The 16327-nt window shown below is 38.0% G+C and overlaps 1 protein-coding gene across 1 annotated transcript in view; it reads left to right on the top strand.

Annotated features, from left to right (window-relative positions):
- LOC136028191 (laminin subunit alpha-like) overlaps positions 1-16327 on the top strand; it is a 231253-nt gene that overhangs the window by 122322 nt on the left and 92604 nt on the right. Inside the window, exon 24 of the mRNA XM_065705897.1 lies at positions 2124-2248. Within this exon, the coding sequence (XP_065561969.1) occupies positions 2124-2248 (125 nt within the window). The remainder of the gene's footprint in view (positions 1-2123; positions 2249-16327) is intronic.

The raw sequence follows: 16327 nt of genomic DNA, 5'->3' as shown, positions 1-16327 counted from the left end.
ATGTCTAGGTGTTCGCTTATTGGAAGGTAACACAAGCAGCTTTTTTTATCCATTTTCGGGACTTAGTTTTGTTTTCGAACCTTAGTTTTGAGCCTTAGTCGTAATGTCCCCTGGCTCTCTACAAATAACATTGCTGACGAGAATCATTGCTTTTGTAAGTGAACCTATCATTTTAAATATCCGAATCCGATCCAAGTATTTATCCTTGGAATTTCAACTGAATTGTGCGATATTTTCAAGTCTTTTCCCAGTACTTGAGGTGGAATGGCCTTTTTGCAAAAGAAAATGGTAATTTCATTCCTGTGGTAATCAGGTCATTAAATACGGGAGACAAACTAAACCGTCAATGTTTTTCTTTGTGAAACAATTAGAAGAATAGCTAAATCGTGTCCCGCGAAGTTTCCCACACTTGCCTTTTTTTATTGCGAAATTGTATTATATTCGTGGAATAAATACATAGCAATGAATAATTTTCGCCGTACATGTCTTTATTTTTTTTTTGTACCCTACGATTAATACATATTTGATTCTTAATGTCTGACGAAATGCATTCGGGTAGGTATATAAACCCGTAGTATACACCATTGTGGTCGAAATACACAAGGCCGGCCTTTATATCTGAATTTGCAGCCCAGTCTGTTCTGCCAAGCTGACCCTCGTTAAGTTTTTATATCAATAAAAATGTGACAGCCAATCACTGGTTTCAAAGTGAAAAATTGAGAACATAAAATTAGTATAAAAACTGAGAAATTTAGAAGTTTAGTCAATTCAAATTATAGATATAAATTTTAGCTAAGCTTTTATTATAATAGAAAGTAATTGATAAGCAGTAACAGCGACAAAATCTATAGCAAAAAAGAAGAAAAAAGAAAATTACTAGCAACATAGACCGATTTGTTTTTTATAAATTATGCCGTCAGGGCATAATTTACAACCTTTGCCATGAGGGCTCTCTCTCTCTCTCTCTCTCTCTCTCTCTCTCTCTCTCTCTCTCTCTCTCTCTCTCTCTCTCTCTCTCTCTCTCTCTCTCTCTCTCTCTCTCCTCTCTCTCTCTCCTCTCTCTCTCTCTCTCTCTCTCTCTCTCTCTCTCTCTGTGTGTGTGTGTGTCATCCTCAAAGACAAAATCCCTGGACCTTTAAACTACATTGAATGAAATGGCTGTCTCAAAATTTTGAATGGATGTGTTCTGGGAAAGGGAGGGTGGGGGAGGGGGGTTAGTTGCCCTCTAACCACTTTTGAATATTAAAAGGGTACAAGCGCAATCAATTTTTAATCGAATGAGCCCTTTTCGAAGTCTCTACGACAAATCCTTCGATACGAAGTGCCCTGGTCTAAAAAAAATAATAAAATAATAATGCATTGTGCCCACATCGCTCTTTACTTATATACGCTTCTTAGAAGGAAAACATTTTTTTTACAAATACCCATATTTTTAGCATTATTTTTGGAGCAGGCATAATATAAGTTATAATATTTTATATTTGCAACGGATGTTAGACGTTGCGCAATAATCTAACTCGTTTGGGGGAAGTTGACAGTCTATTTAAGGGATTTTTTTTTCTGTACTCTATGTATATTTACTACAGATACAAGGTGCGATGTGGCGGTGGCCTGACTTCCTCATTGATCGTGCTATTAGGCAGCACCGTTGCATACCCTATGTATGTATTACGTACTATGTACGTAATTCTTAAGTATGTACCCGGTAATGTCAAATGCGGGTGTACAATTTTTCAGGTCTAGAATGTTCAAAAAATTTTGTTTGTTTTAAAATTGTGCATGACAGATAGATTTTACATGCTAATTATGTCTTCGTTTTACGTTGATGGCGTAGATTGCTTTGGTGCGAGATTTCTTTGAATAAATTATGAAATTGCATCCAGGATGTATCCACAATTTTGCTTTGAAGGGAGAGGGTATTCGTGTGTGTGTGGGGAGTGGGAGGGGTACAAAAACTTTTGAAAACGGATCAAAATTTGTTTATATGCATTTTTACTCACAATACGAGTTGGGCAAACAAATTTTGGGGGATTCAAACACAGCACCACCCCCCCTGACCCTGAATTTTCTTTGTATTTTCAATGTTTCAACTACTCAGTATATTTTTAGTTGTTCTATTTCAGTTTTGCATCGAGCTGCTCCGTTTCAAGCAATGGGCTCAATATCGATTGTTTTTGTAAGCCAGAATATACTGGACCTTATTGCGAAACATGTTCACCAGGATACTTTGGCCAGCCAATGGTTGCGGGTAAGTTAGTTGTGATAGCTTATAAGGCTTTTTCGTATCACTCCAACCATTGTCACTACTAGTGCTCTTTTTAGCGAGACAAAAGAGCGTTCCTAAACATTTTCTCGATCAATAATAAATTCACATAAATTAGCGTCCAGAGGTGATAGATAACGTGAAAATCGATCGAGGGCATGGCTTATCTGGGTAGTATTAATACTGAAGATGGTGGATGCAGCAGAGATATAAAAAGTAAAATAGCCATAACGCAGGTTGGTCTTTGAAATTTAAACTTTTTTTTTAAGAAAAAAAATGATAATCTTTCTATGTTTCATTAGAACATTGGAAACCACGGCAGCGATTGTGGTCTGAATATGGTTCTGAGCATAAGTGTAATTTCAGCATTCTATTTGAGGGGGGGGTAAGAAGGGGTACACATCTGGAGAGCTTAGGATACCATTCAGGGGAAAGGGGAGTTTTTGGGGGCCTTCTCCCGGAAAATTTGTAAAAATAAAAGCCTAAACTTGTTTAAGCTGTCTGAAAACTTATTTCCAGGACTTATTATATAATGCATACCGAACCTCGAACGGTAAAAAGTAAAGGGGGTGTGGGCTAGCCCTAAGTCTTCAATAGTAAATTTTCCTTCTTGCGAAAACAAAGAAAAGTTTGGCTACTATTTAGCAAAGAAACTGGTCGGTTAATTTCAAAAGTAATTCACAATACATACACACAAATAAAAAATAAATCATACAATTAAGGATGTAGACTTGGTTCCACGGCCTTCTAGTGGCAGAGGCTCACTGGTGGGCTCTCGGTGCCCGAAGTGTATGGGACATATCTATTTTTGTGCAATTACCGTACCCTATCAAATTTCAAACAAAATTAGCGCTTTACTAAATAAAACAAGAGCTAAGACCTCATATGGCACTTGTGACGAGGCGAGAAGAGCTAAGAGCCAAGAGATCATATGGTATGAGCTCTAACAAAATTCTATGAATCAATAGATTGATTTAAAAAGAAAAATAAGAGGCTTAATGCCGGTCAAGATTTAAAATAAGAGCTCTGAGTCACAAAGTCCTTCTAAATATCAAAATTCATTAAGATCCGATCACCCACTCGTATGTTATAAATCCCTATTTTTTTTAATTTTTCCTCTCCCTTTTGCCCCCCAGATGGTCGAATCTGGGAAAACGACTTTATCAAGTCAAATTGTGCAGCTCCCTGACACGCCTACCAATTTTCATCGCCCTAGCACGTCCAGAAGCACCGAATTCGCCAAATCACTGAACCCCTCCCACCAACTCCCCAAAGAGAGCGAATCCAGTACGATTCTGTCAATCACGTATCAAGGACATTTGTTTATTCTATCCACCAAGCTTCATCCCGATTCCTCCACTCCAAGTGTTTTTCCAAGATTTTCCCCTCCAACTCCCCCCAATGTCAAAAGATCTGGTCGGGATTTGAAATAAGAGCTCTGAGATATGAATTCCTTCTAAAAATAAAATTTCATTACGATCCGATCATCTATTCGTAAGATAAAAATACCCCAATTTTCATGTTTTCCAAGAATTCCGGTTTCTCCCTCCAACTCCCCCGAATGTCACAGGATCTGGTCGGAATATGAAATTACAACTTTAAAGCACAAGATCCTTCTAAATATCAAATTTCATTAAGATCTGGTCACCCTTTCTTAAGTTACAAATACCTCAATTTTCAAAATTACCCCCCCCCCCCCAATTCCACAAAAGAGAGCAGATCCGGTCCAGTTATGTCAGTCACGTATCTTAGACAGGTTTCTATTCTTCCCATCCAGTTTCATCCTGATCTCACCGCTTTAAGTATTTTCTAAGATTTCCGGTCCCCCAACTGCCCTCCTCCAATTACGCTTGATCCGGTTGAGATTTAAAATAAGAGATTTGAGTTACGAGGTCCTTCTAAATATGAAGTTTCATGAAGATGCGATCACTCCTTCGCAAGTTAAAAATACGTAATTTTTTCTTTTTTTCAGAATTACCCCCCCTCCCCCAATTGAGCGGATCCGTTCCAATTATGTAAATCACGTATGCAAGACTTCTGCTTATTTTTCCAACCAAGTTTCATCCCAATTCCTCCAATCTAAGCGTTTTCCATCATTTTAGGTTTCCCCACCCCAAACTCCCCCCAATGTCACCAGATCCGGTTGGGTTTAAAATAAGAACTCTGAGCCACGATATCCTTCTGCATATCAAATTTCATTGAGATCCGATCACCCGTTCGTAAGTTAAAAATACCTCATTTTTTTAATTTTTCAGAAATACCCCCCCCAACTACCCCAAAGAGAGTGGATCCGTTCCGTTTATGTCAATCATCTATCTAGAACATGTGTTTATTTTTCCCACCATGTTTCATCCCGATCCCTCCACTCTAAGTGTTTTCCAAGTTTTAGGTTTCCCCCTCCTAACTCCCCGCCCCCGTCAGCAGATCCGGTCGGGATTTAAAATAAGAGCTCTAAGACACGATATCCTTCTAAACATCAAATTTCATTGAGATCCGATCACCCGTTCGTAAGTTGAAAATACCTCATTTTTTCTAAATTTTAAGAATTACTCCCCCGCCCCCAACTACCCCAAAGAGAGCGAATCAGTTCCGATTATGTCAATCATGTATCTGGACTTGCGCTTATTTTTCCCATCAAGTTTCATCTCGATCCCTCCACTCTAAGTGTTTTCCAAGATTTTAGGTTCTCCCCCCCCTCCAACTTCCCCCAATGTAATCAGATCCGGTCGGGATTTAAAATAAGAGCTCTGAGACACAATATCATTCCAAACATCAAATTTCATTAAGATCCAATCACCCGCTTATAAGTTAAAAATACTCCATTTTTTCTAATCTTTACGAATTAACCGCCCCCCCCCCAGATGGTCAAATCGGGAAAACGACTATTTCTAATTTAATCTGGTCCGTTCCCTGATACGATTGCCAAATTTCATCGTCCTAGCTTACCTGGAAGTGCTTAAAGTAGCAAAACCGGGACTTTAGGTTTCCCCCCTCCAACTCCCCCCAATGTCATCAGATCCGGTCAGGATTTAAAATAAGAGCTCTGAGACACAATATCATTCCAAACATCAAATTTCATGAAGATCCAATCACCCGCCCATAAGTTAAAAATACTTCATTTTTTCTATTTTTTTGCGAATTAACCGGCCCCTTCTCCCCCCAGATGGTCAAATCGGGAAAACGACTATTCCTAATTTAATCTGGTCCGGTCCCTGATACTCTTGCCAAATTTCATCGTCCTAGCTTACCTGGAAGTGCCTAAAGTAGCAAAACCGGGACCGACAGACAGACCATGACCGTGTATTGTCAGTTTAAATGACATATACTGATATTTATCCCTTAAAGTTTTGGTTATTTTTTTTCTATGAAAGTACAAAAGTGAAAGCATTTAAAATGTATTTTGTTTTCAGTAAAGTGCAAATTATTTTCTGATCTTGAGAAGGCATGGGGGTTATCGGCCCTACACATAGATAACTTCGAAGACCACACTGCCTTTCCATGACGAAAGTAAAACAGTTCAAAATAGGGATGATACCTTTTTATTGACAGTGAAATATAAAATTATTTAACTGGATATTTCGAACACATATACAGTGTTCATCATCAGCAGTAAAATCAGCAGTCATCAGCAGTATATGTGTTCGAAATATCCAGTTAAATAATTTTATATTTCACTGTCAATAAAAAGGTATCATCCCTATTTTGAACTGTTTTACTTTCATCGGCCCTACACTTGTTAGTTTTTACTCGTTTTGAGTTTGACTCGGCTATTTATTGTAATTTCTGTTCGTTTTGAGTTTCATGTATTTATTAATAGTGATTTGTGGTAGTTTTTCTCTTGGAATATTATTTGACTTTATTTCTGCTCATTTTTGGCTTAATGGAGCTCTTTAGTTTTCTTTGAAAAACTTGTTTTATGGGAAAAATTTCTTAAGTTAATATTTGTTCGTTTTTTATTGCGATAGTCTTTTTCATAGGAAAAAAACAACACTTTATATCTTTTCAGTTTTTTCTATAAGAATCCGTAGTTTGGGCTGCTAATTTGATGGTGGAGAAACTTTTTGTGGAATTTTTAATCCTGACACAAACATTATTTTTTTAATTTAATTACGTAAAAAACCTGAAAAACAAAACTCAATATCATTCCCAAATATTCTATCTATGTTCTTTGACAACCTGGATACACTTACATTCTTTTTATGTATTCAAATTGTAAAAACATAAGTAATAATTGTAGTAGCCCCAAAAGTTTCAACTTAATACCCCCCAGTCGTTCTCGATATACCGCTGAGGTGGCTTATTGGCAACCAAAAATACAATACCTTTTGATTTAGGTTAAAGCAACATTTAGCTTTAAGGCATAATGGCCCAATTGCACAATTGTGGGGGGTTGACCTGCCCAATGTCCCTAAAAACATAGTTGCTGGACCGTTCTACTATGCTGAACAAAATGGCTTTCTCAAAATTTTGACCTCCAATCTCTTTACTCTTAAAAAGAGCATTAGCTCCTTTAAAAGTTTTATTGATATTTCTAGCAATTATAGAGTGGTGCTAACAATGACATTGCTTTTATGCTCATTCGAAAATATGTATGCATATAGTTCTTTTTGTTTAAATGAAAATCCTCCTAAACGATCCCTAAAAATTCCACCTTAATACTCATAGCGTTAATAGTTACAGTAACTGTAGCGGTAGTATTAAAAGTATACATATTGTGCCTTTTGACTAGTTCAAAATCCCCCCACAACATACCGTAAAGGTCTAACTAAATAATATAAATTGTTCTTCAGATATTGCTTTGTCTCGTTTTTGAAAGTCCACACCCTCATAGTTTGTTTTAATTTAGTTCAAAATCCTTATAAATATTCCTTGAAAGCTGCATCTTAATACCCTTAGTTTGCGGAGTAACAGTAGTTGTAGCAGCATGCGCATAGCACCTTTGGTTTCTTCCACATCCCTTTCAACGCACGCCAAAAGTTTCAGCTTATTTCCATCAACCAGGGTGGCCGCCTCTAGTGATTTATCACTATTTCTAGTTTTTTTTTATATTGCCTAGTAATTTTCTTCTAGCTAGTGATTTATAGTGATTTTTGTTCTAAGACTAGTGTTTTTTCCTAAATCTAATGATTTTTCATGATAGTGTTTTTTTTTTTAGTGCGTAGATTCATAATTTAATCGTGTAAATCATACAAGAAGTTAATAAAAAACGCAAAATAGTGATTCACTACAGTTTCTAACATGTTCCAGATTAGCATTTATGCAAATATACCGCCTTTGAAATTTCCGATTTCCTACCATATGTCCATACAAAATATAGGCCCCAAAGCGTTATCATCAAGATAATAGGTAAACCTAGTTAATCGCAAAATTGCCAAAAAATGTCTATGCTTCCTATTTCACAACGTTTGCCCAGGTTGAATTTTTGTCTTCATATTTATGGTTTTTCCTCTTTAATCTGTCAATTCTAGATTAGACTTTCTTCTGTTAAAACCTTTGAAAGTGGAATGAATGGTGGATATGAATACATCCTCTACATCTGCACATAGAACAGAAATGGGGTCAGTGAAAAATAAGAATGCTGCAGTATGTTTAAGTTGATTTTCTAAATGAAAAAAGAAATCATTGAAAAAGAAAATGGGACTTAATGCTTTTTATAATAGGATTTGTAATATAACTAGATATATTAAATCAAATGTAATTTGATAATTGACGTCGGTTGGGAGTAAGGGGGGTATATACTCTGGGAATTTTCTTATGGTTTTAATCTTTACTTCTAATATCTAATCGAAAACTCCAATAATTGTCCAATTCTCTTATTTGTAATTGAAACACCTAATTTGCGCAATTAACGTCCTATTTTTTACGTTTTTGGATTTATGTGCTAATATATGAAACAGTTTGTGACACGAACTGTAAGAATGATACGAAACGGCTCAATAGTAACCGAAACTCTAGAAACGGAATTTTGATATCAATAGGTATATCATCGGCTTATTATGTTGATTCCAAAGGTATAGGATTCATTAAGCTCCATTTTACCCATAAAAGGCTAAGGAACTGCGAAAAATTTGTCTGGGTTCAAAAGAAGGAGGAAACACCCATTAAAGTTAAAGAATTTTAATTAAGATCAAACCATTAGAATTGGCGTATCAGAGAACCCTACCGTAGAAGTTTCAAGTCCTTATCTGCAAAAGTGTTGAATCTTATATTATTTGCCAGAAGAAAAATCGCCGATGTGTGTTTTTTTTCAGGGACAATCGTATCGAACCAACGGTCCTAGAACATCGGGAGAGGGCTCATTTGAACCAAAATTAAAATTTCTGTTGTATCTTTTACTTGACCAAAAAGATCGGACTGCTACTAGCCCCCCTCACACCTCCCTTTTCCTAAAAAAAATTGTTCGATCAAAGGTTTGAGATAGTAATTTTGTTTAGCATAGTTGAAAGGTTCCAAAACTAAACCTTTAGATCTAACATGACCCAAGCAGCCCCTAGAATAGGTTTGGGAATGAAAGTATGTTTAGGAAAACTTGCTGAGGATAATAAGGATAATGTCCGATCCATGAAAACCAGTTTCATAGCCACAAAGACAAATAAAGGGTTATAGATTGCTTGGGCTATATATTTGCACATAGGGGTGGGAGTAAGGTCAGGCTAAGTCAGGTTAGGTTACTTCACCCCCACATCCCCCAAACGTACAAATATATAGCCCAAATTATACTATTATATAAACTGAAGTATTATATTTTCACCATATTTTGGCATATTTCATTAGGATTAACAAAACTTTACTTCTTAGGTGTCTCCCGTATATTTTTACTAAAGAAGCAATAAGACCGATGCTAATCGAAATTTTGAAGGGTGAGACAAATTTTTCCATGAAAGTATTAAAAGCCCATTTTCAAAATTGTCCTGGTGTGTTAGTAATTATACTAGCCCAACTAGAGTAAAAAGGAAATCGTTTCTATATTTTTTGGGAAAAAACTGTGACTTTGAGTCGACAAGAAAAAAATTAAGAAGAAACATATATTTCTATTAGCAAAGTGACATTTTACTGCAAAGTCTGTAAAAAGACACTCAGCTGCCAAAAAAGGTTTCAAGTTCTTCTTCAACATGCCGTCAAAAAGTAACACGACGATTAACGCGTATGCAGTACTAAACCCATGTCAACTTAGACTCGCTGGATTAACTTCAGCTGCAAACAAGTCACAAGCTGGAAATGCTTTACCTGAGAAAAAGCTTGAAATGTTCTGCGAGAGAGATACGGTCTTCAAATTCAGAAATAACTTGGGTCTTGAAGATCCTAGGCAGTTGTTTTGCTGCATATTCGTGTGATGGCGGTGCCGACGTCTTTCGAACTATGTTCTCGGTTGCTGTCCCGGAAGGCTTCACGTTAAAAGCTAAAAAAATGACGAAATTGTTGACAGAAGCAATTTATTCATATTTTATGGACATTTTGGTTGAAGACATCCAGATGTCTGACTTTGTACTGGAATATGATGAGACCACAAACAATACTGGGGTTAAAGAGCTCCAAATATGGGTCTGGTACTGGTCGAAGGGGCAAAAACTTGGCAAAAACTCTGCATCTTAAAACATATTATCTAGTACATTCTACTAGTGAGGATCTGAGCAAGAAGCTCCTCCAGTGTATAGGAGATGAAGGACTTCCACTTGAGAGACTGTTGAGTCACTTGCTTGCGAGTGATGGTCCAGCTTTCAATAAGAAAATTTGGTCAATTATCGGCATGGGAAAAAAAGCGACATTCAAAAGGTCTTTTAAATATCGGTACCAGTAACGTCCACGCAGTGAATAATGCGTTCCATAAAGGACTACTGGAACTCAGGGAAGAATGTGCTGATATGATAATTGCTGTTTACCATTTTTTTTAGTAGATGGTCTGATCGTTGTGATGATTTTAGCCAGTGTTAGCCAAAAGTTAAGAACTTAAGGACATAAGTTTGTAAAGCACATCCCCAATAGGTGGCATACAATTGAAGAAACTACAAACCGCTTAATCGAGCAATGGCCTGCTCTGATTGAATATTTTCTTAAATTTGTGCCAAAGAAAAAGAGCTTAAAGTACTTTACTTCACGTCCGAAGTATCTGAAAATTGTCAGGTGGCTAAGAAAACCAACAGTGAAAGCTGAAATGGATTTTGTTCTGAGTGCTGCAATATCTTCACCATATTCACTGGAGTGTTCAAACGACAAGAGCCGTTGATTCATGTGTTGAATTTTTAGTTGCGTCGCTTATGCATAGTTCTTCTCGGGCAGATTGTACGTGGGGTTTGAAAGCGTAGACAGAGATGCAGAAGTGTATCTAGAACAACCTTTGTGTATTGACTGGACCCTGGTAGCTCTTGATTCTTCGAAAGTGACTCAGAAAGATTGGAAACTTTTTTCAAGGAGTTCGGAAGCACGTCATAGCTGCTGTACAGTGTTTGTTGGCAAAATTCGTTGTGACGGTTGTTTTTTAATCTTAGCCGCTTTAGCCTTCCAGAGCCAAATTCCCAATGATGGGTTGCAGTGATGTTCTCTACGTCGCAAGAGAACTTTCTTTTGAGACGAACATAGAAAAAGTTCAGGAAGAATGGTTATTATTACAGTCGGACCCTGTGTCACCACCCACATGAATCGATATCTATTGACAAAAGATTTGAGTAGATTGAGCAGCTCTTTCGCTCTGCCATGGAATCGCAGACGTGGAGTGAGCACTTTCTTGTACGGCTCAGTTGACCACTAGCATGCAAGCCCATACAAATGAGCGGGCCCTAAACGCTAAAGCTTTTGTTGCTGATGCTCTGCGCAACTATGTGACCAAACCCGAGCTTGTGCCGATCACCAAGAAGCTGCTGTGTTTGGCCATATCAGCTAGACCTAGCTATGAACTATACCTTATTGGATGAAAACAGGATGAATTGGAAAAAGAAAAGCTTGAAGCCGATAAAAAAAGATGCTGAATTGGCAGTCCAGGACCTGGTCCAGAGGAAGCAGAAAATAGCAGAGCTAGAGTAAAAAATGAGATGGCTAAACAGAACAAAGAATGAAGAAAGCAGTAGGAGAGAAGGACTTATTGGAACATTGGTTTGGCTCAAAGTGTCTTGAAAGCAGCGCTAAAAGCTCGTTCCGAAGAATGGGTAAGGTCAAATAATGCTGAATCTGTGAAAGTACTCGTTTTGAAGAAGAAATCAGAACTGATCGGTCGCTTTTCGAAAAAGCCTAAGAAGAGATGACGCTAACTATGTTAAGTGTAATTCAATCAGTGATTTGTTACACTTACTCATGGACGCCAATCGTATGGTTTATTCCTGTTCGTAAACATTCAAAAGTCCTGCTTTACTAAGGGTTTCTGCTCCTTGTACGTTAATCGAAGTTGAAAATTCTCTTCTTTTATGAGCAAATAAATTAATCGACGATAAAACTTCCAGTCTTCTTTTTCGTAACCTCATGGGCCTTTAGAGGGCGATGATGATCTTAAGGCAGTAACTGGGACTTGTGTAGTTCATATACCTATGCTCTTGGTAGTCACTTTTTGTCGCTTTTTTTTAGTCGTGAAATAACTAAAATCACATTTTTTGGGAGCATCGTTGCTGCCGAACCCTGCAGTATTGACTTTAACATATTGACTTCAACATATTGACTTTTGTTCAGTAGAACATCCCTCTCATCCAGTTTTGTTAGTTCCAACTTAATACAATTATTCATTGTTATGATATTGCTAATATGTCCATATGATAACCTGTATTTTCATATACTTCTTGAAATTTTCACCCCAATACTCTAAGCCTTACAAGTTGTAGCAAAAGAAGTAGTAGTAGTAGCAGTAGTAAATGTAGCAGTAAGTGTAGTGTGCACACATTTCCTTTTGGTTGGATGATCTTCCCCTTTAAGCATCGACTGAAATTTCCAACTTAATACCCAAATAAACTCTTGAGATACGCTAGTTTGACAGTTGCATGCGCATAGCGCCTTTTTATTTAGTTCGAATTTCCCCTCTATACTGCAAATGGAGTAGTATGTTAGTAGTCGCGGTGGCAGTTGCAGAAGTATTGGTAGCATGCAAGTATTGCCTTTTTCATCGTATCCTTTAGCATTTCCTGAATTTTCTCAAATTAATATACTCAATTATTTCTGTTTTACATCTTTTGACAATCCTTATACATAGAAAGTATTTGTATTTAGTTCAACATTCCCCTCGATATTCTCTGAAAGGCTAACCCGAATGCTCTTTGCTTCTTGGATAGTAAAGTTCAAACATGCATTCCTTTCTTAATAACATTTACTCTGCGTAAACAATGAACGGTTTTCCTAACTTACAGCCATTGTCCTGAGGACTGTAGAGAGGTTAACATCCTCAAAGACATAATTACTGGGCCTTTCAACAATGCTGAACAAAATAGCTCTCTTAAAATTTCTATCGAATATTTTTGGGGGACTGATATGTTTGTGGGGTCTGATTGCCCTTCATTCATTTTTACTCTTAAAAAGGGCACTAAAACTTCTGACTTCCAATCAAATGAGCTCCATCCTATCCAAAGTTTATACGACCACCCGTTCCATTAAAACCTTATATGCCCCAGGCATAACTTACAACTCTTACTCTTTGACTCTGGGGGATTGTGTCCACCCTAAAGACATTTTTATATGATTACTAGCTATTGGGGTGGCGCTTCGCGCCACCCCAACACCTAGTTGGCGAGGGCGCTTCGCGCCCCCCCCAAAGCCCCCTCGCGCGCCTAAGTCGTTACGCGCCATATTGGTTACGCGCCATTGTAGTTGTGTCCCTGTGTACCACCTGTGAATATAGATAGATATAAATATATTTTTAACTACGTAAAACTTGCGAATATACAACATTCTTGGCTATCCCATTGTCTGTGCATATAAATAGATTGTCAGGTTCACCGACTCTTGAACATGCAACATATAATTGTCCAGGGGAAAAACAATCTGTATTCAGATCTATACCTTATTATTCTAATGATTGCCCTTGAGCTTTGTTGATGGTGATTGCTAATCGAGCATTCCCTGTGTCCCCATCGTCATTTATATATCCCCCTCTGCCCCCCGGCGTCCCCGTTGTTGTTGTTTCCCTGTGTCCCTGATTGCTAATCGAACATTCCTTGTGTCCCGGTCGCTTTCTCTTTGAGTGTCCCGGTCGTCATTTATATTCCCTATTGTGTCCCTGTGTCCCACCTGTAAATATATATATATATATATATATATATATATATATATATATATATATATATATATATATATATATATATCTATATATATATATATATATTTAACTACGTAAAACTTGCGAATATACAACATTCTTGGCTGTCCCATTGTCTGTGCATATAAATAGATTGTCAGGTTTACCGACTCTTGAACTTGCAACATATAATTTTCCACGGGTAAAACAATCTGTATTCAGATCTATACCTCATTATTCTAATGATTGCCCTTGAGCTTTGTTTATGGTGATTGCTAATCGAGCATTCCCTGTGTCCCCGTCGTCATTTATATATCCCCCTGTGCCCCCCGGTGTCCCCGTTGTTGTTGTTTCCCTGTGTCCCGGTCGTCATTTGTGTCCCGGTGTCCCAGTCTGTAATTTCTCTTTGAGTGTCGCGGTCGTCATTTGTATTCCCTGTGTCCCGGTCGTCATTTTGTCCCGGTCGTCATTTGTGTTCCGGTGTCCCGGTCTGTAATTTCTCTTTGAGTGTCCTGGTCGTCATTTATATTCCCCGTGTCCCGGTCGTCATTTGTGTCCCGGTGCTTTGTTGATGGTGATTGCTAATCGAACATTCCTTGTGTCCGGTCGCTTTCTCTTTGAGTGTCCCGGTCGCCATTTATATTCCCTATGTCCCGGTGTCCCGGTCGTCATTTGTGTCCCGATGCCCCAGTCTTTTATCTTGTCAGTTGACAAACATGACGTTAGTCGACACACAAACATGACGTCACTCGACACACACACACACAGACAACTTATTTTTATATATATACATTGGACTATTAGTAACAAAATGGCGATCTCACAATTTCAATCCAATATGTTTCGGGAAAAGAGGATATCAGGGGTGGGGGGGGGGCTAGCTGCTCTTCATCATGTTTGACTCTTAAATGGGAACTAGAACTATGCATTTCCAATAAAAGGAGATTCTTCTAAAGTTCACGACCGGTCCTACCATAGAAATATTAAATGCCAACTGGAGCATAACTTACAACCCTTATCCCCAGACTCTTGGGGATTCTGTCAACCGCAAAGACCTTTTTATATGATCTTTGGACTATTTTTGATTAAAAGACTGTCTCAAATTTCTGTCGGATGCATTTGTGGAAAACAAGACGTGGGGGGGGCTGTCCTTCGATCACTTCAACTCATTAAAATGGCGCTAGAAAATCTTATTTCCAATCAAATGAGCACTTTCCAGAGTGACTTGGAGGGGGGCTTTTTTCTTCCAATCACATGACTATTAAAAAGGGCTCTTTCAATTTCCAATCGATTGAGCTTTTTTCAAAGTTTTTACGACAACAAATGACCGTCTCAAAATTTCCATTAGATGCATGTCGGAGAAATACGAGGTAAGGGGGGTGTCCACCCTCTGATCACTCTGAATCTTGAAAAGGGCACTAAAACCTCTGATTACCAGTCCAATGATTTCCCTCCGAAGTTTATACGACCACCCTTTCTGTAAAAACCTTATTTAGCCCCGGGGTATAACTTACAACCCTTGCCCTGAGGGTTCTGGGTGGCTGTCATCCTCAAATATATAATTTACAGATTTTTCAGCTATGTTGAACAAAATGGCTATCTCAAAATTTTAATTGGATGTGTTTGAGGAAATGATGAGTGTGGAGATGAGGGGTAGTTATCTTCCAAGCTTACGACTATTAAAAAGGACACTAGTCTTTTCAATTCCCAATCGAATGAGCTCTTTTCGAATTTTTTTGTGACAATTCCATTGATACGAAGTGCCCTGGACTAAAAATAATAATAATAAAAAAAAGACATTGTGCCCTCATCCCTCTTTATTCCATATATTTAAGATTCGTTAATTTTAGTGCTAGCCATCAAAAGCTACGAGCCTCAGGAAATTTGCTTGATTTTCCAAAAAGGAGGAAACACACCCAAAAAATCAAGTAGTATTAATGAAAATCACACAATTAGATTCAGCGTATTAGAGAACCCTTCTGTAGAGCTTATGTGCTCCCATCTGCAAAATCTGGAATTTTTATTTTTTGCCGGAAGAAAGATCACGGATGCGCTATTAGCTGTTTTTTTTTCTCGGGGGTGATCGTATCGAACAAATGACCCAAGAAGATCGGGAGAGGGCTCGTTTAGTCGGAAATCAAAAGTTCTAGTGCTCTTTTGAAGTGATCAAAAATATTGGAGGGCAGCTAGCCTTCCTGCCATGATCCTTTTTCCCCAAAGCCTTCTGATCAAAATTGTGAGATAGCCATTTTGTTCAGCATAGTTGAACGGTTCAATAACTATGCCTTTGTCCCCCACAGACCCTGGTCCCCCACGGACCCCGGGGAAAGGGATTAAAGTTGCAAAATTTATTCATCGTTTGCGTATAATATTTTTCAGTGAAGATGGAATTGCCTGGAGGAAATTTTTCGGGGGTATGGGAGTATTTTACGTGGAAGGAACTTCTCACGAAGGAGCTTCCCGTGAGGGGAGGAAATTTTTCATGAAGGGGGAACCTGATTTACCAGCATTGTTTAAAAAACGCATCAGAAATTACACAAAAGCATGTTTTTTCCTGCTGATACTGTACGAAAAATGCGGCTTGATTCCACTTTCTTGGGCTGTAATTAAGGAATTACTAGGCCACGTTTTATGGATGAAATTTGACAGATTGCCAAAGATAGTGCTTTTTGGTTATCTATTTGGTGCCAAACAAAAAGCAGGTCGTCCCCTAATAGGGCGGGAGAGGTTATAAAGAAGGATTTAAACGAAATTGGAAGTTCATGGGAGGGGATAAAGAGTGAAGTTCTCAATAGATTAAGATGGACGAAGAGTGTATGCAGCTGTTTTGGCGTCGGATGGATTGTTGTTGCTGTGAG

Source organism: Artemia franciscana, chromosome 6 (genome assembly GCF_032884065.1).
Source record: "Artemia franciscana chromosome 6, ASM3288406v1, whole genome shotgun sequence".
Classification (NCBI taxonomy): Eukaryota; Metazoa; Arthropoda; class Branchiopoda; order Anostraca; family Artemiidae; genus Artemia; species Artemia franciscana.
The sequence above is the reverse complement of the archived record's forward strand: the minus strand, read 5'-3'. Positions and strand labels throughout refer to the sequence as shown.